Source organism: Chiloscyllium plagiosum, unplaced genomic scaffold (genome assembly GCF_037043375.1).
Source record: "Chiloscyllium plagiosum isolate Xiang-an unplaced genomic scaffold, Cpla_swu_hap1 HiC_scaffold_18, whole genome shotgun sequence".
Classification (NCBI taxonomy): domain Eukaryota; kingdom Metazoa; phylum Chordata; class Chondrichthyes; order Orectolobiformes; family Hemiscylliidae; genus Chiloscyllium; species Chiloscyllium plagiosum.
The window spans coordinates 53,455,015-53,480,926 of record NW_028270156.1 but is presented as its reverse complement, the minus strand read 5'-3'; the positions used below and the strand labels follow the sequence as shown (position 1 = coordinate 53,480,926).

At 41.5% G+C, this 25,912-nt stretch overlaps 1 protein-coding gene across 4 annotated transcripts in view; it reads right to left on the bottom strand.

Annotated features, from left to right (window-relative positions):
- Positions 1-16,915: 16,915 nt before the first annotated feature.
- LOC122557874 (acyl-CoA (8-3)-desaturase-like) overlaps positions 16,916-25,912 on the bottom strand; it is a 47,349-nt gene continuing 38,352 nt past the window's right edge. For 2 of the 4 annotated variants that reach the window (XM_043706025.2, XM_043706024.2), the window contains exon 11: positions 16,916-20,132. Coding sequence is in view for 2 of the 4 variants with exons in the window: in XM_043706024.2 (XP_043561959.1) it covers positions 20,081-20,132 (52 nt within the window). In the remaining 2 variants the exon portion in view is untranslated. Of the gene's footprint in view, positions 20,133-23,647; positions 23,774-25,912 lie in introns of those variants that run through there. The other 2 variants (XM_043706023.2, XM_043706026.2) reach the window with 2 other exon arrangements.

Sequence of the window (25,912 nt, the reverse complement as noted above, 5' to 3'; positions counted from 1 at the left end):
GGAGGATGAGGCAACCATGGCTGACCAGGGAAGTCAGGGAAAGCATAAAAGCAAAAGAGAAAGCATATAATGTTGCAAAGAGCAGTGGGAAACCAGAGGATTAAGAAACTTACAAAGACCAACAGAGGGCAACAAAAAATGAAATAAGGAGGGAGAAGGTTTAATAGCCAGTAAGCGAGTCAATAATAAAAAGGGAGGCTGTAAAAGTTTCTTTAGATATATAAAGGGCAAAGGAGAGGCAAAAGTGGACATTGGGCCACTGGAAAATGATGCTGGAGAGATTGTAGTGGGGAACAAGGAAATGGCTGAGGAACTGAATAATTACTTCATGTCAGTCTTCACAGTGGAAGACACAATTAAATCCCAAAACTTCAAGAGACTGAGAGAGCAGAGCTGAGTATGGTGGCCATCACCAAGGAGAAGGTGCGAGAAAAACTGATTGGCCTGAAGGTGGATAAATCACCTGGACCAGGTGCACTACACCCTAGATTTCTGAGGGAGATAGCTGAAGAGATAGTGGAGGCATTAGTGGTGATCTTTCAGGAATCACTAGAATCAGGGAGGGTCCTAGAGGATTGGAAAATCACTGATGTGACACTCGCGTTTAAAAAGGGAGTATGGCAAAAGACCGAAAATAACAGACTGGTTAGCCTAACCTCAGTCATGGGTAAGATCCCAGAATCCATTGTGAAAGATGAGATTTCTGAATACTTGGAAATATATAGTAAAACAGGGCAAAGTCAGCATTGTTTCACCAAGGAGAGCTCATGCCAGACAAATCTGTTAGAGTTCTTCGAGGAAGTAACGAGCAGGTTAGACCAAGGAGAACCAATGGATGTTATCTACTTGAACTTCAAGAAGCCCTTTGACAAGGTGCCGCACAGTAGGCTACTGAATAAGGTAAGGCCCCATGGCGTTAGAGGCAAGGTGCTAGTATGGATAGAAGCCTGGCTGTCTGGTAGAAAGCAGAGAGTGGATATAAAAGGGTCCTTCTCAGGATGGCAACTGGTGACAAGTGGTGTTCGACAAGGCTCAGTGTTGGGACAACAACTTTTCATTTTATACATTAACAATCTAGATGGAGAAACTGAGGGTATTCTGGCTAAGTTTACAGACGATACATAGATAGGTAGAGGGACAGGTAGCATTGAAGAGGCGGGGAGGCTGCAGAAGGATTTGGACAGGTTAGGAGACTAGACAAAGAAGTGTCAGATGGAGTACAATGTGGGAAAGTGTGAGGTCATGTACTTTAGTAGGAAGAATACAGGCATGGATTATTTTCAAAATGGAGTGAAAATTCAGAGGCCTGAAGGGCAAAGAGACATGGGAGTTTTTTTTTTTTTTTTTTTTTTCATTAGATTAGATTACTTACAGTGTGGAAACAGGCCCTTCGGCCCAACAAGTCCACACCGACCCGCCGAAGCGCAACCCACCCATACCCCTACATCCACCCCTTTAACCTAACACTACAGGCAATTTAGCATGGCCAATTCACCTGACCCGCACATCTTTGGACTGTGGGAGGAAACCGGAGCACCCGGAGGAAACCCACGCAGACACGGGGAGAATGTGCAAACTCCACACAGTCAGTCGCCTGAGTCGGGAATTGAACCCGGGTCTACAGGCGCTGTGAGGCAGCAGTGCTAACCACTGGGCCACCGTGCCGCCCACTCTAGTCCAAGATTCTTTCAAGGTAAACTTGCAGGTTGAATTAGTAGTTAGGAAGGCAAAAACAATGATGCCATTTATTTGGAGAGAACTTGAATATAAAAGCAGGGATGTACTTCTGATGCTCTGTAAAGCTGTGGTCAGACCACATTTGGAGTATTGTGTGCAGTTTTGGGCCCCGTATCTCAGGAAGGATGTACTGGCCCTGGAGCGTGTTCACAGGAGGTTCATGAGAATGGTTCCAGAACTGAAAAGCTTAACATATGAGGAATGCTTGAGGACTCTGGGTCTATACATAATGGAGTTTAAAAGGATGAGGAGGGATCTAATTGAAACATAAAGAATACTGAATGGCCTGGACAGTGTAGATGTTGGGGAGATGTTTCCATTGGTCGGAGAATTTAGGACTCGAGGGCACAGCCTTAAAGACCTTTTAGAACAGAGATAAGGAGAAACGTCTTCAGCCAGAGAGTGATGAATCTGTGGAACTTACTGCCACAGAAGGCTGTGGAGACCAGGTCATTCAGTATATTTATGACTGAGATAGGTAAGTTCCTGAGGATCAAGAGGAGAAAGCAGGTGAATGGGGTTGAGAAAGTTATCAGCCATGATTGAATGGCAGACCAGGCTCAATGGGCTGAATGGTCTAATTTCTGCTCCTATGTCTTATTGCCTTAGGGTCTTAACTTTCAAGGATCCCTTTATCTCTGCATTAACAATATTCATAGGCTCTGCTTCTAGTAGCTTTTCAGAAAAAGAGTTTCAAAGACTATCAATGCTCTAAGAGAAAATAAAGGTTGCTTAATCTGTTTTAAATGGGTGTGTTCTTATTTTTAAGTAGTGACGCCCTATTTCTAGATTCTGCTGTAAGAGGAAACATGCTCTCCATATCTCCCCTGTCAAGACCCCCCGAGATCTGACATGGTTCAATCAAATCATTTCTTAATTTTCTAAACTTGCAGACACAAGGCTGTCCTGTCCAAATTTTCCTCATAAAACAACCCAAGAACAATTTATATCCTTCTTTCGTACTGCGAACATTACAGCAGACACGTTCTGGCTGCAACATAACCTCCCTACTTCTGTAAACCAAAGCAAAGAACTGCAGATGCTGGGAATCTGAAACCAAAACAAAAAGTGCTGGAGAAACTCAGCAGGTCTAGCAGCATCTGTAGACAGAGAAACAGAGTCCGGTGACTTCATCAGAACAGAAGAGCGAAGAGCCACTGAACTTAAAACATTAACTTAATTCCTATCTCTATAGATGCTGCCAAACTTCCTGAGATTCTCAAGCACTTTATGGTTTTGCTTAGTACTTTTTGTGTCCAATTCTCCATGATAAATCGTAACATTCAATGAGTGTTCCTAATTATTTGCTCTGCTTACACATTTTTTTTTTGCAATTCATGCTCAAGGATACCCAGATCCTTCTGCACTTTGGAGATCTGCAATCTGTCCCCATTTAGATAATTTTTAAAATTCTTCCTGCCAAAATGGACAATTTCACATTTTCAAACATAATAGTTCATTTGCCCACCGACATCTTTGCCCATTCACGTAACCTATCTATATATCGTTGCAACATCCTTACGTCCTTTTTACAATTATTTTCTTTTGCAAAGAAGAAGTGAAACTCAAGTTTTGCTCATAAGCATATGCTTTGGTGTAAATACTACTGTATTAAAAGAGGTTAAATGTGACTGTGAAATGCCAGTGAGACCCAGTCTACACAGGAAGCAAAGCTTTCTCATTTGATCTTGCTCTCTCTTGCAGCTTGATGGTACAATGAAGCCACGCTAAGATTAGAAGCTCATTCTCTCCTTATCTTAGCAGACTCTAAATATTCTTTAGCAGCAAAAATATTATATGGCAGCAGCTAGTGAAAGAACATTATGGAAAAATCTCCACCATTAGCAAAATTCTTTTACATGTTTCAGGTTCCAATCAAGCAGATGTATAGCTGAATTTGAACCAAAATTTTACAAGGTATTGCACCACACCTGACCTCACTGCGAGGTGAGGCAGAGAACAAGCCAGCACACTATTGTGTGCAATGCATGACTGTGCCACTATCCTCGTCCGGTTAAGGATTGATGAAGAAAACTCGGCATACAAGAGGGTTTAAAAAGCTCTTGGAAGCCTCATACAATGTGCAAAACAGCTATCATGGTTGAGAGAGCTCCATTTAATAAGTGTACCCTGTGACAAGAGGGAAGTATTTGTACCTTTATCAAAGATCTGTACAGAGAACTGAGAAAAGACAACTAAAAAGACAAACTACTTGTGGACAGCATTGTTGTTGAGTCTTAGGTGAAGTGTTGTCTCACCACCTGCAGTTAGGTGGTGACTTACCAAGAACAAAGGCATTCAAATGAGCACACAGGCTGCCAGGAAGGAAAAAAGCAATCTTTGACAGGGAGAATAATGACCGATTAATTGGAATATGCTAAGTTTAAAAGCAGAGAAGTGACTGTACAGAATGAGTATGCATCAAGTACCTCAGCTTGCTTAATTGGGAAAAGACACAGCTACAAAAATTGTCTCACTAAAGAGATACTATTGAACTAGTTGAAGAGATCTTCAACATTGTTGTTGGGCAGAATGCAATTATGGCCATAACTCACTTAAAATCCGTGACTGGTGATGCAATTTAACATGATGATGCCTAGATTAAGCTGACATTAACAATCATGTGGAAACTTCAAGTAGTAGAACAATCTGGATTCTCAACCATTTTGCACAGGATTACATTTTATACAGCTCTCTCCAAAACTTTGATTGACTTCTCTTCCCACAATCAGTCCTGGTGCAAGAAATGGCAAGTAACAATTATCTGCTACAAGCTAAGCTGCCTACTTGAACTAAGTTATATATTTTGAATCAGTAGTAATATATTAAATGCTGCCTGATCAGACAAACATCAAAGTGTAAATGTTTGAAGATTTATTTTTTAATTGATGGTTGTCTTAATGCTTATTGAAAGAGATGTCAAGAAAAACTAGTGTACATGATAATGGTATAGAGTTATAGAGTTGTACAGGACAGAAACAGAACCTTTGATCCAATTTGTCCATGTCAACCCAATACCCCACATGTATCTAGTCCCATTTGCCAGCATTTGACCCCTATCCCTCCAAACCCTTCCCATTTATATATCCGTCCACATGCATTTTAAAATGCTGTAGTTGCCCCAGCCTCCACCACTTCCTCTGGCAGCTAATTCCATACATGTACCACCATCTGCATGAAAATGTTGGCCCTTAGATCCCTTTTAAATCTTTCCCCTCTCAATTTAAACTTATGCTTTCTAGTTCTGGACTTCTCCACCTTGTCTATTTACCCTATCCATTCATGCCACTCGTGATGTTATAAACATTTATAAGGTCACCCCTCAGCCTCCGATGCTCCAGGGAAATCAATTCCAATCTTTTCAGCCTCTGCATTAGTTCAAACCATCCAACCTTGACAACATCCTTGTAAATCTTTTCTGAATCCTTTCAAGTTTCACAACAACTTTCCGATAGGAAGGAGACCAGAATTGAACGCAATATTCCAAACTTGGCCTAACCAATGTCCTGTACAGCCACAACATGACCTCCCAACCCCTTTTCTCAATGCACTGACAAATAAAGGCAAACATATCAAACACTCTCTTCACCACCCTGTCTACCTGTGACTACCCTTTCAAGAAACTATGAACCTGCACCCCAAAGTCTCTTCGTTCCGAACACTCCCCAGGACCTCACCATTAAATGTAAAAGTCCTGCTCTGATCCTATATTCACATCCAGATCATTTATATAAATGATAAAATAGCAGTGGACCTAGCACAGATCTTTGCAGCATTTGAATTCTTTGAGGATGAAACGTTCAGGTTAGATCAAGTAGACTAAACGGATGTTATCTACGTGGACTTCAAAAAGCCCTTTGACAAGGTGCCGCACAGGAGGCTACTAAGATAAGGGCCCATGGTGTTAGAGGCAAGGTACTATCATGAATAGAAGCCTGGTTGTCTGGTAGAAAGCAGAGTGTGAGGATAAAGGGGTCCTTCTCAGGATGGCAGCTGGTAACAAGTGGTGTTCGCAAGGCTCAGTGTTGGGAGAACAATTTTTTGCATTATACATTAACGATCTAGATGAAGGCTCTGAGGGTATTCTGGCTAAATTTGCAGATGATATAAAGATAGGTACAGAGAAAGGTAGCATTGAGGAGGTGAGGAGGCTGCAGAAGGATTTGGACAGGTTAGGAGTGTGGGCAAAGAAGTGGCAGATGGCGTACAACACGGGAAAGTGTCAGGTTGTGCACTTTGGTAGAAAGAATAGAGGCATGGACTACTTTCTAAATGGGGAGAAACTTCAGAAGTCTGAAGTGAAAAGAGACTTGGGAGTTCTCATCCAGGATTCTTTCAAGATAAACTTGCAAGTTGAATCAGTAATTAGCAAGGCAAATACAATGTTGGCATTTATTTTGAGAGGATTTGGTTATAAAAGTAAGGATGTACTTGTGAGGCTGTATAAGGCTCTGGTCAGATCACATTTGGAGTATTGTGTGCAGTTTTGGGCCACATATCTCAGGAAGGCCCTGGAGTGTGTTCTGAGGAGGTTCACAAGAATGATCCTAGAAATGAAAAGCTTAACATATGAGGAACATTTGAGGACTTTGGATTTATATTCGATGAGTTTAGAAGGATGAGGGGGGCGTCTAATTGAAACATACAGAATACTGAATGACCTGGACAGAGTGGATGTAGGAAGATGTTTCCATTGGAGAGACTAGGACCCGAGGGCATAGCCTTAGAGTAAAGGGAAGACCTTTTAGAATGGAGATAAGGAGAAACTTTTTCAGCCAGAGAGTGGTGAATTGATGGAATTCATTGCCACAAAAGGCTGTGGAGGCCAAGTCATTGAGTGTATTTAAGACTAAGATAGATAGGTTCTTGAGTATCAAGGAGATCAATGGGAGAAAGCACGAGAATAGGGTTGAGAAATATATCAGCCATGATTGAATGGCAGAGCAGACTCGATGGGCTAAATGGCCTAATTTCTGCTCCTTTATCTTATGGTCTTATGGCACACTGCTGGTCACAGGCCTCCAGTCCGAAAAGCAACCCTCCAACATCACCCTTGATGAAGATGATCAAATTAAGGGAAAAGCACATAAAAGAGAAACTGAGTTTTGGCTACAAAGGGATACAGTTGAATGTGAATTAAATCTTTTTTTTATTATTGTGTAGCTCTTGCTGAGACTGAAGAGCATGTGCATTAACAGTGATATTGCTTGTAAATATAGTTACAAATATTTACTAATGCTAATTATTTTTATGAAGAAATATATTGGTTTCCAGAAATTAACCAGAAAATGAAGTACAACTTTTTTCTTAAATTCCAAAAATTGCCTTAGTATTATTGCATGATAGCAATAATTGGCAGTGTATTAGTTACAACTGCCAATTAATTACACTATTCTGATAAATCAGTACATTGTGATAATACTATTTCAGAATGGTCACTAAATAAAGTGTGCAATCAAAGTACAGATTTCCTTTTAATGTTCAATAGGTGTCTTACTATTGTGTGCATGCACATAGTGCGTTGGTGTCAGCAAACATTTGATGTTTTATTCATTTATTTGTTTATGGGATGGGGCACTACCACCAAAGTTTTATTAAACCACTAAAGTCCTTGGGGCTGGAGGTACACCTATAGTGCTGTTAGTGAGCAAGTTCCATGACCTTGACCCAGAAATGGTGCAGCAACCAAGTTCCAAGTCACAAAATGATGTGACTTGGAGGGGAACGTGCAGTTGGCAGGATTCCTATGTGTCAGCTGCTTTTATTTTTTATGTTGCTAAGGATGGGATTTGGAAGGTGCTGTGCAAAGAACGCTGTCGAGTTGCTTCCAATGGTGTGTGGGGTACCAATCCAACAAATAGTTTTTTTTCTTAGGAGGCTGGAGGTGTTGATGGAGTTGTACTGATCCAGGCAATTGGTGAGTTTTCTCTCACGCTCCTGATTTGAGTTGCACTGGGAAACAGGAGGTGAATTAATTCCCAGTCTCTGACTTGCTCGTAGCTACAGTATGTATGTGGCAGGTCTAGTACAGTTTCTGTCGATAGTAACCCCCAGGGTGTTGATAGTGGGGATTCAGTGATGGTTAAGCCATTGAATGTCAAGTGGAGTTAGATCCCCCTTGTTGGGAATAATTACTGTTTGCCATTTGCATGGTGCAAATGTTACTTATGATTAATTGAAACCTGAATGTTTTCATGGTCTTACTGCTTATGGGCATAGGCTGTTTTCTTATATAAGAATTGCAAATGGAATTCAGCATAACAATCTTCAGTAAATATCCTTGCTTCTAGCCTTATGATGAAGAAAATGTTATAGATGAAGCAGCTGAAGACAGTTGAGCCTATGACATTACCCTGAGGCACTCCTGTAGAGATGTTCTGGGGCTGAGATGATTGACCTACAGTATCTACAGTTATCTTCCTTTGTGCCAGGTATGACTCCAACCAGAGAAGAATTTCCCACTAATTCCCTTTGACTCTAGCTTTGCTCGGACTCCTTAATACCATGCCCAGTCAAATGCTGCCTTTGGTTTCAAGGCCAATCATGCTCAAGCCACCTCTGGAATTCGGCTCTTTTCCCCATGTTTGGACAAAGACTGTAATAAAACTTGAAGTGATGTGGGCTTAGCAGATCCCAACACCAATTGGTGAGTAGGCTATTGCTGAATAAGTGCCACTCTGATAGCACTATAGACAACACCTTCCATTATATTGTTGAAGATTAGGAATTAATGGGCTGTTAGTTGGCTGGATTGGTTTATCTTTTTTTTGTGGGCAGGACATACTGTACCTGGGCAATTTTCCACATTGCCAGTTTTGTTGTTGCATTGGAACAGACTGGCCAGGGATAAAGCTCATTCTGGAGCACATTATTTCTGTACTGCAGCAAGGCTATTGTCAGAGCCCAAAGCTTCTGAATCCCGTGCCTTCAGCTCTGTCTTGAGTTCACCTGAATGACTCAAACTGTCTGACGATCAGCATCTGTGATGCTGTGGGACAGCTCAGGAGGAGGCTGTATGGATCATACATGCATCACTTCTGGGTGACAATAGCTGCAAAGCCTTCAGCCTTGTCTTTTGCACTTGACCTGCTGGGCTCTCCCGTCATGATGAATGAGGATATTTGTTGAGTTGCCTCTCTGGTGAGCTGTTTAATTACCCACCACCATTCACAACTGGATGTTACAGGACAGGAGATATGTTTATCTGATATGTTGGTTGTACATTGTTTTATATGTAGTATACTGTTTCCACTGTTTAATAAGCACATATTCCTGCCATAGAGCCATACAGCATTTAAACAAGCCCATCGGTCCGCCATGTCTATGCTGACCAGCAAACACCAAACTACACCAATCCCATCTACCTGCACCTGGTCCATAGCTTACTGTGCCCTGGTATTTTCAGCCCTTATCCAGACATTTTTTAAATGTTGTGAGAGTATCTGCCTCTACCACCTTCTCCTTCTTAATCTTAACATGTTCCAGAACCTCACCATCCAACTGAAATCACCAGCCACAATGTCTTTCACCTCTATGAATACAGATGAGAAGTATTCATTTAAGATCTTATCCAGGTTGCACCTTTGGTCTCTAAAATGTCCCACTCTTTCCCTAGTAATCCTCTTATTTTTGGTATATTTATAAAAAGCCTTAGGATTTTTCTTGACCCATCTGCCAAAGTTATTTTGTGGCTCCTCTTTGCCTTCCTAATTTCCTCTTTAAGCAACCTCCTATACTCTCTATGTTATTGAAGGGACTCCTCTGTTTTTAATCCGCTGTACCAGACATATGTTGCTTTCGATTCTTTGCAAAATTCTCAATATTCCTTGATGCCCTGGACCTGCAGCCTTTGTCCCTTACTCTTAGAGGAACTCACTGGTCCTGAATTCTCATCATACTATCTTTTAATAGGTTCCCACTTTCCAAATGTACCTGCAAGTAGCTGCTCCCAGTCTATGCTTGCCAGATCTTGTCTACCAATATTGAAATCAGCCTTCTGCCAATTTTGCACTATCTTTTGCACTATCCTTATCCCTTTCCATTATGACTTTGAAACCTACAAAATGAAGCTCACTATCCCCAAAGTGCCCATGCACTGACACTTCAACCACTTGACTGGCTTCATTTCCTAACATTAGGTCTAGCACTGCCCCATCTCTAGTAAGACTATGTTCTGGGACAAAAAAGCTCTCCTGGATGTACTTTAAAAAATTCCAGCCCATCAGATCCTTTCACAGTAATGGGATCCCAGTTAATGTTTGGAGAGTCCCTACAACTATAACCCTGTTTCTCTCACTCCTTTCTGTGATTTGCTGAAGTAACTGCCCCTCTATCTTCTTCTGGCTGTTGAGAGGCCTATAGTATAATCCCAGCAAGGTAATCATCCCTTTTTTATTTCTAAGCTTGGCACAGATAGACTCATTTGAAGATTCTTCTATGACATACTCCATTATTACTGCAGTGACCGTGTCACTTATCAATAATGTAATGCCCATCTCTCTTTACCTCTACTCCAAATCCTGCTTGAAACTTCTGTACCCTGGAATGATGAGCTGTCAGTCCTGTCCTTCCTTCTACCGTGTCTCAGCAACTGCAACATTATGATATGCCCACATGCTGATCGATGCTCTGAGTTCATCTGCCTTACCAGTAAAGTTCCTTGCATTCAAACAGATAAAATATAGCTTTCCAGATCTCCTATGTGCTATATCCTACCCATGTCTTCTCCACCTATTGGACTGTCCTTGCATTCCTTCTATATTTCCTTGGGCCTTGTTCCTGACTTTATACGTATTCTGTGCCCCTTCCCCCTGCCAAATCAGGTTAAAGATCCCTAGCATTATGAGCAAACTCCGCAGGAAGGATATTGGACCCATTCCAGTTCATGTGCAACCCATCCAGTCTTTACACACCTCACCTCGCCCAGAAGCTGTCCCAATTATCCAAAAATCTAAAGCCTTTCCTCCTTCACCAACCCTTTAGCCACATGTTCATCTGATCTATCTTTCTATTCCTATACTCAGGACGTAATTCAGAGATTATAACCTTAATAGTCTTCCTCTTTAATTTACTACCTAACTCTCTAAATTTCTGCTACAGGACCTCATTTTTTAAAAACCATGTCGTTGGAACTGACACGTACCACAACTGTTGGTTTTCACCTTCCCCTTTCAGAATGCCCTGCAAGTGGTCTGAGACATCCCTGACCCTGGCACCAGGAAGGCAACATACGATTCGAGAATCTTGTTTGTTGTAGCTTCAAATGCCGTTTGAAAATAAACCTGCATAAACTCTCCTCCATATCCACTGTTAAGAAATCTCAACTAAAAACATCACACATTTACTCATTCATGCTCCGTTATATGAGATCATATATATATATATATATATATATATATAAGAGAAACAGAAGCAAAATATATGAGGGTGGGAATTTCAGAGCTTAGGACCTGTGGGCAACTGAAGGCAAGGCCATCAGTGACTAAGAGAAGAACACTGAGTATGTGCAAAAGGCCAGAATAGGAAGATCACAGAAACACACATACACACACAAAACTCCTCACATGTGTCCTCAGAAGTCATCTAATTTTCCAAATCTTCATTAATTAGAAAAGCTCTTGAAGAAGATAATGGAATGTAAAAGTAATGAATAATTCTGCAAAGTTGTCTAAATTAAAATGAAATCAGAATGACTGTGAGCTTTTAATATGATGAGTTAAGTGCACAGCCTCACTAAGCTTCTTCTTTGGGAGTAGGCATTATTTGTGTTCCTGAAGCACTGCAACGATTATTAGTTCTGCAGCTTTAATTTTGAACTTATATTGTTTCACCATTGGTGTGCCATTCTGCCCCAGTGTGTCTTATTGACGCAATTTAATAGATTAGGCAGCAGGTTATGTTGGACAAAATTAAAATATTGTGGATGCTAAAAGGTCACTGACCTAAAATGTTTGCTTTATTTCTCTCTTTCCTGGATTTTGTAGAGACTGAACGTGCTGAACATTTATTTCAAGACATTGGCTCAGTACATCAGAGCTGACACTAGGTGGCAGCAGATGGGTGCTTGATGGTTTCAGTCTCAAATACTGTTGCGAGAGTCCTTGCGTTACGTGTTGACACTAGGTGACAGTAGAAGTGTGCAGCATATCAGAGCAGCTGTCAGAATGTGTCATGCAGCAGAACTCCGTTCCCTTCAAGGTTAGGTGTGGGTGCAAGTATTAAAATGGAAGAAACTTCCACCTCAGGGCAGGGCAGTTTACCTCACATAATCATATTTATGGGTACGTATCCATGCGTAAGTAAAACACTAGATTTTTATGGGCAGCAGGATCTGAAGTGATAAGATGAGAAGATATAAGAGCGGAGGTGGGCCATTCAGTCCATCAAGTCTGCTCCATATTCAATACGATTATGGCTGATCTGATTATCCACTTTCCTGTTTTTTGCCCCATAAACCTTGATTCCTTTTCTGATTGAAAATCTACCTTGAATGCATTCAAGTAAACAGACAGGAGGCTGGAAAAATACAGCAAGCCAGTCAGCATCAGGAGGTGGAGAAGTCGACGTTTTCAGCGTAATGAAACCTCTACAGTTGTCTGCAGTAAAGAATTCCACTGAATCATCAGCCTCCCAGAGACGAAATTCCTTCTCATCTCTGACCTAATTGAGCAACCCCTAACTCTAGGATTATGCCCTCAGACCTTTGATTGTCTCACAAGAGGAACCAACCTCTCAGTATCTATCTCAGTACTTAGAATCTTGGAGAACGTGAGGACTGCAGATGCTGGAGAGTCAGTGTCGAAAAGTGTGGTGCTGGAATGTTTTAAAAAATTCTCAAGGTCAGGTTCGTAGGAGAGTAGTCTGACACAGAACAAACGACCAAGAGGCGAGTCTGCTAGAATATGGGCATTTTATTCCCCGCAGCGTCGCCAGAACGGGTCTGGCTTATACTCACTCTACATGTTACCAAAACTGGGAGCCGTCAGTTCTCGTAGAGCGGTTGCCAACAACCCACGCTCGGCGGTTAAACGTAACCCCGGAGCAGACTCACCGAACTGGAGACTTTTCCAGCTGATATACTCTTTTCCAGATATAAACATTCATGTGAACAGCAGAGCAAGGCTAAAAAACACATTCCATTCTGGTTACATACAGATAAGAAGATTCACACGGGACTAAGCAACACCTCCATTCCGGTTAGATTCACACATGTATTGGGACATAATTTTTAACCGTTTCACCACATTCCACTGCTTGGAATTTTACACCACATTTGTTACATTATGATTATTGGGACATAATTTTACACCACATTCCACTGCTTGGCCCAATACATGTGTTACATTATGCTTAATTCAGTTCAATTCGTTTCAGTTAATTTCAGTTCAGTCAATTCAGTGTAATTCAATTCAGCTCAGTTCAGGTCTGTTCAGTTCAATTCAATTGTGTTCAATTCAGTTCCGTCCATTTCAATTCAATTTAGCTCAGTTCCATTTTGTTCCGTTCAATTTGATTCACTTCAGTTCCACTCAGTTCAGTTCAGTTCAATCCCATTCAATTCTGTTAACTCCGCTTCAGCTTTTTGGACATGCCCACATCCTCCGCTGTACCCCAGGCAAGGGGTTCTTCGGCAGGACTGGGATCCTTTCTCAAACAAACTGCCACGTACATGCCCACATCCATGCCATCCCGGGACGGTCGGGACCTCCACAGTTTGTTCTTCTGGTTTCTTAGTCTTTTTCCAAAACATTGTTCTGTATCAAAATCTCTCCTCAATTGCGATTGACCCTGCTCGACTACGCCAAATGTTTTAAAAAATTCTCAAGGTCAGGTTCGTAGGAGAGTAGTCTGACACAGAACAAACGACCAAGAGGCGAGTCTGCTCCGGGGTTACGTTTAACCGCCGAGCGTGGGTTGTTGGCAACCGCTCTACGAGAACTGACGGCTCCCAGTTTTGGTAACATGTAGAGTGAGTATAAGCCAGACCCGTTCTGGCGACGCTGCGGGGAATAAAATGCCCATATTCTAGCAGACTCGCCTCTTGGTCGTTTGTTCTGTGTCAGACTACTCTCCTACGAACCTGACCTTGAGAATTTTTTAAAACATGGAAAAGCACAGCAGGTCAGGCAGTATCCGAGGAGCAGGAGAATTGATGTTTCAGGCATAAGCGCTTAGAAACTTCGATGTTTTAGTAATTTGCTTCTCATTCATCTAAACTCTAATGAGTTCAACTCGATCTACTCAACTTCTTCTCATAAGAAAACACTTCAATACACAGGATCAAGCTAGGGGTTCAGCTCTTTACTGTCTTCAGTGCCAGTATACCTTTCCTTAGGTAAGGGAACTAAGACTGTCCACAGTATTCCAGCTATGGCCTCACTAGTTCCCTAGTTTTATAACTCCATTCCCTTTGAAATAAAGGCCAAAATTTTATTTGCCTTCTCTATTTCCTGCTGAACTGGTATTAAAGTTATTTGTGATTCATGCATGAGGATCCCCGAACCCATCTGTAATGTAACTTTCTGCTGTCTTTCCCCATTTCAGTAGTATTAAGCTGTTATATTCTGCCTGCCAAAGTGTATAACCTCACATCATATTTGATCTGCTAAGTTTTTGCCAACTCACTCAATCTATTTCATGCTTTGTGTCATCCTTCCCACTTTCCTTCTCACCCACCTACATCTGTTATACACAAACTTGACAACAGTATACAGTATGCGCTATACATATAGTAAATAGTTGTGACCAAAGCACCGAACCCTGCTGCACTTCACTGGTTACTTGTTGTCATCGTGCATAAGCACCCCCTGCCCCACTTATTACTAATCTCTGTTTTCTATTTGCTAGCTAATTCTTTAACCATGAGTTCTTCTACTACCTCAATACCATGAGCTCATATCCAATAAAGTAACTTTAAATGTGGTACGTTATGTGGAAACCCAAATATATCTTCTGATTCCCCTTTACCTCCTCAGAGAAGCCTAATAAATTTGTCAAACATGATTTTTTTCTTTATAAAGCGATGCTCTTTGATTTTACATACTTATTTTTAAATGCTGTGCTCTTACAATATACTCTAATATTTTCCCAATGACAGATATTAAGCTAACTGGCCTATAATTGCCTGCTTTTTGTCTCCTCCCCTTTTTCTATAAAGGTGTTACAGGAAGATTATAACCAGTACATCCAGTATCCCTGTAGCTACTTCCTTTCATAGGCAACACATAAGATCTAGGGGACCTAGTGGCCTTTAATCCCATGAATCTCCCTCACACTTTTTCCTCCAACAATAATTATTTATTAATTTCTTCTTCGGCCGCTTGATTATTCAGTATTTTTGGAATGTTATTAGTGACTTGAATCCCTATAGTGTAGAAACAAGCCCTTCTGGCCCAACAAGTCCACGCCGACCCTCCGAAGAGTAATCCACCCAGACCCATTCCCCCTGACTAATGCACCTTGCTGACACATCCCCATATGGGCAATTTAATATAGCCAATTCACCTGACCTGCAAACCTTTTGGATTGCGGGAGGAAACCAGAGCACCCGGAGGAAACCCACGCAGACACAGGGAGAATGTGTAACTCCCCATAGACATTCTCCCGAGGCTGGAATTGAACCCAGGTCCCTGGCACTGTGAGGCAGCAGTGCTAACCACTGAGCCACCATGCCACAGGAAGATGATGAAAAGTGTTTATTCAACTCTTCTGCCTTTTCCTGCTTCTTTATTAATAGTACCCACGCCTCATTCTTTAAGAACCATGTATAAAGTTTGGCCTATCTCTTCCTTATTACATATTTAAAGAAACTCTTGCTGACCTTTATGATATTATTTGCCAGTTTACACTCAAAGTTTATTTTCTCCCTTTTTTTGGTCATTTTCTCTGAGTTTTTAAAGCTTTCTTAATCCTACAGTTTATCACTAACTTTTGTCACATTGCATTTTTTTTTCAATTTGATGTTATTCTTAACATTTTTGGCTGTCTATTATGCGTTTATCTCCTTTTTTTAAATTCATTTGTGGGACTTGGTGTCGCTGGCTGGCCAGCATTGATAGCCCATCCCTATTTGCCCTTGAGAAGGTGGTAGTGAGCTGCCTTCTTGAATCACTGCAATCCACTTGCTGTGGGTTCTTTGCTGTGACTTTCTAGCGATTTATACAACGGAGTGAGTTTCTCGTTCTTTTTAAGAGGTCAGTTGAGAGTCAACCACATTTCTGTGGCTCTGGAATCATATGTAGGCCAGACCAGGTAAGGATGGTAGATTTACTTCTCTAAAGGACATTAGTGAACCAGATGGGTTTTTGCAACAATTGACAATGGTTTCATGGTCATCAGTCAACTTTTAATTCCAGGTTTTTTTTATTGAATTCAAATTCCATCAACTGCCGCGGTGGGATTCAAACCCAGGTCTCCAGAATATTATTCTGGGTTTCTGGATTAATGGTTGAGTGATAATAACACTAGGCCATCACTTCCTCTTAATATCTGGCAGTATCTATGGAGAGAAGTTCTACTGGACTCTATATTAACTCTATATTCACTCCCCACAGATGCTGCCAGACCTGTTGAATTTCTTGAGTGCTGTTTTTTGTGTCATGGCCACACTGTCAATGCAACCATCCTTAATAAGTTCAGGGTTTATTTTTTTCCCAAGTGTACAGTCTTACCGGAGAAGGATAGGGAAAATGATTTTCTGACACAGAATACACAGTGTCAACAATGGGGTGGGTAATCTCGACAGCAGGAAGACCAGCAAGACTAGCTCCCAGCGGGTACATTGGGTAAGGAGGACACAGAGGGTGGGATTGCAGAGTACTCAAGAACAAAGAAGAGTAAGTGGCATGAAAAAAAATAGACTCTTGGAAGAGTAAAGAGGTCAACATAAAGAACAAAAGCAGGAATCGATGGATGGACTTCAGATACAGAGAGGTGAAGGAAGACTTGTCTGGACTAGTTGGGACAAGCGACCAGTTTCTGTGCTGTTGAGACAATACAATTTTGTAATGCCTTTAAACATCTTGTATTGAAGCACTTCCAGTTGAGAACTGTGAAAACAGATTGAGAATCAAAGCTGGGATTGTCAGGTCATAGACATAGACCGAACCAAACAACAGACTTAAAACTGAGCCAATGAGTAGTAGAGTTCAAATTAAATGAAATACAGTCATCCAATTAATGTGGAATAATGATTTATGTACAAGCACATATACATAGTAAAAACCGAGAACAGTGTTGATGTGACTACAGTAATCTAAAAGAGCACTGATGTAAAAATGCTCTTTTATTCAGTGTGAAAGTAATAGTCATTTGCTGAAAAAAACAAGCCTGGATTAATTCTGTTTGATACTTTTACTTTAACAAAGCACATCCACAAACTAACTCTAATAACAATGCTCTTTTGTTTAGGCCCTCAAAATTACAGGTCTCGATTTCCTGCGATAGTAATCAATTTATTATGAATTGGTTACCATCAGCAATTTGATGAGAAAACTAGTGCTGTAGTGTCAATACTGTTAGAATGTTGATGATCAGATGACCTAATGGTTAAATGCACCACCTGCTGAACTTTCCAGGTCACAGTGTCAAAGGTTCAATTCACAGGATGTGAGCAGTGAACCAAATATAGGCAGTTTCAGTCTCTGGGGCCACAAGTATGAGAATCAGCCATAGCTCCTAATCCCAGTCACCACTGTCAGATCACCTGCCTGAATGGGTTGGCCTGAACAGAATTGGGATTGCTTACATTGCACCTACCATTGAAACAGGTAACTAACCATTCATTAATGAGTCTTCTTTGTGAAGGATGAGGTTCTGCAGGACAAAGGGCTACCAGAGGCTTAAACACTAAACTCTGCATTAGGAAAGATGAGGAAACTGGTACAGTGAAAGCCTTGACCATTGCAGCCTTTAGTCTGGGACAAACAAATAGGCCTCATTCTGGAGATATATTTGCAAGTAGTTGTGATGGTGAGTGGTTGTGTTTGAGCCACTGTGCAGCAGTATCTCTGAATGTGTACAGGTAGTGATTCTTAAATGTGACAGTTTGGTTCTTGTGCAACCCCATGTTATAGAAAAATCACACTTTAGATACAGCGCTTAAAGTGTTGGCGATGTAATCGCGTTGCAGCCATATTTTAAAAGTTCCTGCTTTAAAACAATGTTCCCAATTCATCAATTGTGTTACAGCGAATTTTCATTAACGAAACACGCATTATAGCAGAACGACCTGTATATGGATCTACAAATATACAGAGATTGTGTGTGATCAGTTGTGCATGTATGCATTCCTAATGTGTCTACATTAGAAATTAATTGCAACAGCTAACATCTCTGTTTACATTGTAATACTGATGCCCAGTGGGCCGTGCACCACCTGCTCATATTTCTTCTATGAATCTCTGAATGAATATTAACTAGTTATTTAGCCATAGGGGACTCGTATGTTGAGAAACTGATCCAATCCCTCTCTAGTACAGGCACTTTCCTGAAAGGGTCAGTAGTTAGCAATTATGAATAAGTGCCAATTCTCTTCCCTTTCTGTCAACAGGAGTACTGGCACCAATTGCTCTGCTCCCACTGTTATCCACAATGGAACTCGCTGATTCCACTGAGCTAAATATTGAACCTGCAGCTTTCCTGTTCTGTGCAACTCAGTCACTCACTGGTTAGGGTGAAGATTGACTACACAAAATTAACACTGGAGTTAAGTGAGAATCCAAATTTCTAACAATTATCACCCTGGCTTGGAAAAAATAAAGAACACAATCTTCCTTGTAATAACTGTACTACTGGATACCCCCACTTTCACTTCTCCATATCCTCCACAAACTGGAATGAATGCTCCATGTCATGGATGCTGTTGAATGATGACCCTGAGCCACCTTAGTTTAAGATTACTTCTTGCTGTCAATAAACAAGCAGAAGTTCCACGGCATTCTCACACCTACCTTGAAATATTGATAAGCTAGCAGACGTATAGCATGCAGCCCATTGGTGAATGCAGCAGTCCCTATTATTGGTGGATTCCACCATCAATTATAATACAATACCATTGCATAGACAGACTGTTACAATCAATCACTGACCACAAAACCAGAAATCATATATAAGCCTAAAGGTTATTGCTGTTCTGTTAGTGGGCAGTGAATTAATATTTGATCATGTTGCTCTGTCCATTTTTAATTGAGGCACTGACTTAAAATAACCAGTACAAGAAATACATTAGTTTGTTTGAATAATTATCAAGTGATAACTGAAAAGAGAAGTGGCTGCTGCAGAGTGTGGAAACACCTTGCTGCACCTCTGGTATTTTGGATGAAAGGATGCTGCTGCTACTGGCTGAATGAGTCTTGGAACAAATACAATTTCAATCCAGTTTGCACCTGCAGCACAAAATGCGAGATGGGAATGTATAATCTTGGCAGAGTGGACAGTATATTTCTGACACTGTGGATGAAGTACACTGCTGGGAAGAGTGTAGCGGACTTTGCTATCCATCTAATCATGTCATAAGTGACCCGACAGAGCTCGGCAGTGACCCTGAGCTGGGATTTTCTCCACTAGCTTCAGGATACTGGTGTCACGGTCAAATGGGGGAAATCAAAAGCCGACACTATGTGGGGAGTAACCCTAGGCAGTGATTTTCCCCTAACTGATTGATTAATGACCCAGAAGGGAGGCCTACGGTCAATTAAGGGCTCTTGAAAATGGTGAACCAATTCAGCACTGAAGCAGCAGCAGGCTGGCATTTCAGGTAAGAGAGAGGATGCAAAAGGTGGAGGCACACATTTTAAACATTCAAATAAAAAAAATGTCTTTGGCAACTAGACCACCATTACAGAGCAGGAGTCCCTCTGTCACAGAAGTCAGTCAGGCAGGCTGGAAAGCACATAGCCTGCCTGGCACCTACTCTGCAGTTTGACAAGATGCTACCATGCTGATACCACCCCCTATTCCTGTCTGACCTCCAGGAAAATGGCCTAGGTAAGGTGGAGCTGGTAATTTAACACGCAGGCCAGTAACATAAATTACTAGGCCCAACCCCTTCAGGGTGTAAAAATCAAACACTGGAATGGAAGATGTTCTAGTCTCCAGCACTAGAATCCTTTGCTAAGCACAAAACTAATTCCCAAACTTGTAGCATATTGAATTACATTTGTATTCTTATTGATAATAGCTCAGTTCCTTCAACCATAATCACATCCCACTAGAGTTAACAACATTTTTTCTGTGGTTCCTGGCACAATGTCTACAAAATGGCAGCAGCTCTTTCGGGCACTGGTTTTCATATCTGCAAGGCAGCAACTGTTTGAGTGTGCGGTTAGTTGCTTGCTGTGACCAATCACTTGTGTAGATAAGCGTCCAACCAGAGCTCCCCAGAATCTTTCAAGGAGCTGCAATAGAACACAAATGGCAATTTAATCCCAAGTATTCCTTCTCATTGGGCTGCCAGTTAATAATGACCACTTGACAAGAACTTCTTATTCTTTCCTTTCCAGGTATGAACATTTTTAACCAGAACGATCATATTGAGCTCTTACATGGAGTAATTGAACCAAGTTGTTTGGGTGTGTTAATGGGGAAGCCACATACGTATGAGAACAAATAATAGAGGGATATGCCCATGAGGCAAGATGAAATAAATAGAGTGGGAGGAGAGATCATAATCAAAGATTGACCTATTTATGTTCTATAAATTATTTGAAATTACCAGACAACTCCTGGTGATGTAATGATGCATTAGTGAGAGAGAGCCAGGAGTGATAGATTTAAGACAGATATCAGGGGTAGTTTCTTTACTCAGAGAGTAGTAGGGGTGTGGAACGGCCTGCCTACAACAGTAGTAGACACACTGATGTTTAGGGCATTGGATATACATATGGATAATAATGGAACAATGTAGGTTAGATGGGCATCAGATTAATTTCGCAGTCAGCACAACATCGAGGGCTGAAGGGCCTGTACTGCACTGTAACATTCTATGTTCTAAGCTCCTACAGCTCATTACAGTGCACCACTGCCTGTGATGTTTGACCTCTGGTCAGTATGTTCCTTGTAGGGAACAGTTCCAAGCACATGGCAGTGAGAGCTAAGGGGAACCAGGTCATAGTGTCATAAGAGACGTACAGCATGGAAACAGACCCTTTGGTCAAACATCCATGCTGACCAGAGATTTTAACCTAATCTAGTCCTATTTGCCAGCACTTGATCCATATCACTCTAAACCTTTCCTATTCATATACCCATTTAGATGCCTTTTAAATGTTGTAATTGCACCAGCCTCCACCATTTCCTCTGGCAGCTCATTCTGTACATGCACCACCCACTGCATGAAAACATTGCCCCTTAGGTATCTTTACATTTTTCACATCTCACCTTAAACCTATGCCCTCTAGTTCTATATTCCCCCACCCCAGGGAAAAGACCTTGTCTATTTACCCAATCCATGCCTCTCATGATTTTATAAACCTCTATAAGGTCACCTCTCAGCCTCCGATGCTCCAGCGAAGCTAGAGAAGTGATTGTTGGGACCCTTGCTGAGATGTTTATATCATCAATAGTCACATGTGAGGTGTCAGAAGACTGGAGATAGGCTAATATGGTGCCACTATTTGAGAAAGATGGTAAGGAAAAGCCAGGTATCTACAGGCCTGTAAGCCTAACATTGGTGGTGGGCAAGTTGTTGGAGGGGATCCTGAAGAGCAGGATTAACAGGCATTTGGAAAGGCAAGGACTGATTAGGGATAGTCAGCATGGCTTTGTGAGTGGAAATCATGTCTCCCAAACTTGATTGAGTTTTTTGAAGAAGTAACGAAGAGGATTAATGAGGGCAGAATGGTAGACATGATCTACATGGATGTCAGTAAAGCGTTCAAAAAGGTTCCTTATGGGAGACTAGTTAGCAAGGTTAGATTTCATGGAATACAGGAAGGACTAGCCATTTGGAATTGGCTTGAAGATAGAAGACAGAGGGTGTTGGTGGAGGGTTGCTTTTCAGACTGGAGGCATGTGACCAGAGGTGTGCCACAAGGATCAGTGCTTGGTCCACTGCTTTTCGTCATTTATTATAAATGATTTGGATGTGAACATAGGTGGTATAGTTAGTAAGTTTGCAGGTGACATCAAGAAGAAAGTTACCTCAAATTACAACAGTATCTTGATCAGATGGGCCAATGGACTGGGCAGTGGCAGATGGAGTTTAATTTAGATAAATGCGAGGTGCTACATTTTGGGAGAGTAGATCTTAGCAGGACTTATACACTTAATGGTAAGGTACTAGGGAGTGTTGCTGAACAAAGAGACCTTGGATGCAAGTTCATAGTTCCTTGAAAGTGGAGTCTCAGGTAGATAGGATAGTGAAGGTTTTTGTCTGGAAAAAAAAATCCAATTTTATCCCCTTCTTCTCCTTTTCAGTCATGAAGGAGCAACATTTTCTGGAATACAGTTTCTTCGGACACTGGCCTCTCTTGTACTTTGCTGAAAATGTGTTGCTGGAAAAGCGCAGCAGGTCAGGCAGCATCCAAGGAGCAGGAGAATCAACGTTTCGGGCATGAGCCCTTCTTCAGGAAAGGGCTGAAGAAGGGCTCATGCCCAAAACGTGGATTCTCCTGCTCCTTGGATGCTGCCTGACCTGCTGCGCTTTTCCAGCAACACATTTTCAGCTCTGATCTCCAGCATCTGCAGTCCTCACTTTCTCTTGTACTTTGGCCATTTTTCTGATTGTGAACAGAAATAGCCTATCTGACTATGTGTTGCATTTTTTTTAAACAAGATTAATAGCTGGTCATTGCAGTCCAAACAGCTCCCAGCCCAGGAAACTAAGATTCTATTATGATTAATTGAACTAGGACAATCAATGCTCCTTTCCTTTAAATGCTGCTTTACACAACAACGGTTCATGGAGACAAGCCGTTTCGAAAAGTTGTTATCAGTTCCCATCACTTCTTTTCTCTTAAGAACTCTCAAAGTCTTGACAGGGTCAAATGTCTATGGAGTTATAAATGTCTCCTCCACAATGATCATGGAGTGTCAGAGTTTTCTTTATCTTATCAGACTGTACTATTGCAAGAAAATCCCTTATTCATTCCTATCCATCTTGCAGCTTCCCAATATCACAGAATATGAAGTCATTTCTGAGGTAACTATCTGGACAACACAACAGAAATTCCTCCTCAATCAACAATCAATTCCTCATTCACTTGTAATGCTCAAATCTTTCTGTCTCAGCCATTCTCACTTTTACTAAGGCCATCTGAAATACTCTTCCTCCTCACTAGGACAAAATCAAGGCTTGTGATGCTTTGCTCTAGTCTAATGCATTTTTCTTGGACCTTGAAACTGTCCAACGCTTCATCACCCTCCCTTCTCAGTCATAATCGTCCTCTGTACTAGTCTCACCTCCCTTGGTCTTCATCACTCAGGGGTCTCAGAGTCCAACTCCTAACCTCCTTCAATTCTCACCTTCCTGGGTCCTCATTTTCTCCCATTTTGCAATCTGACCAGCACCTAATAGCCACCTGATTTAGTTCATCTTCACTTCTACTCTTTTCATCTCAGGTTACACCCTAGCCAATTGACCTGATCTTTGCAAGAGAAACACGGTGACAATTTCATAAATCTGACTAGCAGGGCTAAGGAGGCAGCATTCTTTGATCAATTTACCTTTTCTCCAAAAAAAAACAGAACAAGCATTGAGTGATGAAGACCATGATTAGGAAACCCAAGTAGCTGACTTAAGTTGCAGAAAATTATAGGAAGTCTGAGGTGGGGCAAGAGGTCACAAAATTCTGGAATCCTAAGAGGGGTAGGATTGGAAACAGTGCATTGAATCTTGGCTTCAATGATACACTGTGCGGAAAGGGTATTTTTACAGTTTAGAATTGTTGTATTGCTGGTGTTCTGTACTTACTGTACTATGTCTGCAAAGGCAGTGAATAAAGGCTTGGACTGGTATTCTAGGCCATGTTTGGCACACAGTGACCTTACCAATGGTGCCACCTTGTGCAAGTTGTGCCTTGGCATCGTAGGAAACAGGCTGTAAACACAGAGACACAGTTAGATAGCAAAGAGAAATCAGCTACTGCTAGGATAAAATTCCATCTCATTAGGATGCAAAATCAGGTGTTAGTGAATCAATTGCCAGTTTTTACACCTCATCAGATTTTTATTTACCTTGAATTCACTGACCCATTTTGTCTTCCCTTTAAGGTTGAATTTTAAACCCTATTGACTCTAATTACCCCATGAAACTTATTTTATTTTCTGACTCTCACTGTTACCGTTCTGGGTGATTGCTATGTATAAGATGTGGTCATTAGCACGCCACTTCATTAAAGTTGGTTTACATTTCAACACAACAAGGATTGCGCAGCAGTATCAAGAACTGTAGTGTATGAAGTCAATGCAACCCCTGTTCCTCACAATACATTGTTTTCACAGGGAGAACATCTCTGACATTACAACACTTACTACATTTCAAAATTACTTCATTGCCTGTAAATCACTGGGGAAATCAGGTGATCATGAAGGTGTGATATAGATATAAGGTAAGATAGCTCACTCGGTTAAGTGGACAGCTAGTTGGCAATGCAGATCCACACCAACAGTTTGGGTTAAAGTCCTGCAGTGGCTGAGATTACCATCTCATCCTCTCCCACTGCCTGAGGCATGGTGACCCTCAGTTTAAGCTACCACCAGTTGTCTCTCCCTAATGAGAGAGCACCAATATGATCTGGTAAGACTACGGTGACTTTATGTATGAAGGACATAGAAGGGCTTGTAATTAAAGTACTGCCAAGGACCTGGTTTCGATTCCACTCTTGGGTGACTCTCTGTGTGGAGTTTGCACATTCTACCCCTATCTGCCTGGGTTTCCTCTAGGTGCTCTGGTTTCCTCCCACAGAGATGGCAGCATCCAGGGAACAGGAGAATCGACGTTTCGGGCATAAGCCCTTCTTCAGGAATCATGCCCGAAACGTCGATTCTCCTGTTCCCTGGATGTTGCCTGACCTGCTGCGCTTTTCCAGCAACACATTTTCAGCTCTGATCTCCAGCATCTGCAGACCTCACTTTCTCCCACAGAGATGTGCAGGTTAGGTGGATTGGCCATGGGAAATGCAGGGTCACACTGATAGACTAGGGGGCTGGGTCTGGGTGGACTGCTCTTCAGATTGTTGGTGTAGATTTGATGGGGCGAATGGCCTGCTTCTACACTGTTGGGATTCTATGATTCACTTGAAATGGATATTCATCCTGACAACTTTAATGACCAATAGATACAAAGAGAGAGATCCTAAATTGATGTTCTAAAGAAAACTATACTCTTCTGCTCAAATGTTCTTAAAATGCTGAAAATTTTAAATGGCTGCTATCGAACTCAGAATGAGTAGGCTGACTGCCTCCAGAACTTTCTAACAATTGCCAGAGGCCAATAAAGTTTAAAGTTAGATGTGACACTCCTTGGATTGTATGAACACTCTAGCCATGCCAATACAAAGGGCTGGTCGATAGGATGTCTACCTCAGCCGGTGCTGAGCACAGGAGACCATTTAAAGCCAAGACTCAGTTTTAATCACTCCACAGTCATGTCCCCCAAAACCTATCTCCTTAACTGAGTAGCTAAACTTAAAGCCCAGTCACACGATCAAACCTGTTGGTTTGTTTTAAATCATCAGATATTTTACAATTTTTGATTTTATCATCAGTCTGCTTGTAATCTGTACTGCAACTGGAAAGTGAACCGATTCAGAGCTTACAACCACTCTACCTTCATTAACACTCCAAGTGTATCTAATCTCCTATGAAAGGGATTTCGGTACACAGCCCACTAAAGGAACCTCAAGTGGACATTGATTTATTAGTCTGTCTAGTTCACGTGAATTAATTCCAAATGGTTTGAAGTAATTTGAAACTTCCCTCTTTTCTTCCTTGGATGCATGTGTGTGATTACAGTTCCCGAAGCATTCTACCTTGCTTTGAATAAACCCTATCTTAGTCAAGAGTGTGGTCTTGGAAAAGCACAGCAGCTCAGGCAGCATCCAAGGAGCAGGAGAATCGATGTTTTGGCATAAGCCCTTCATCAGGAATGAGGCTTGTGGGTCAGGGCTGAGAGACAAATGGGAGGGGGGTGGGTTTGGGGGAAGATAGCCAGGAAAGTGATAGTTGGATGAAGATG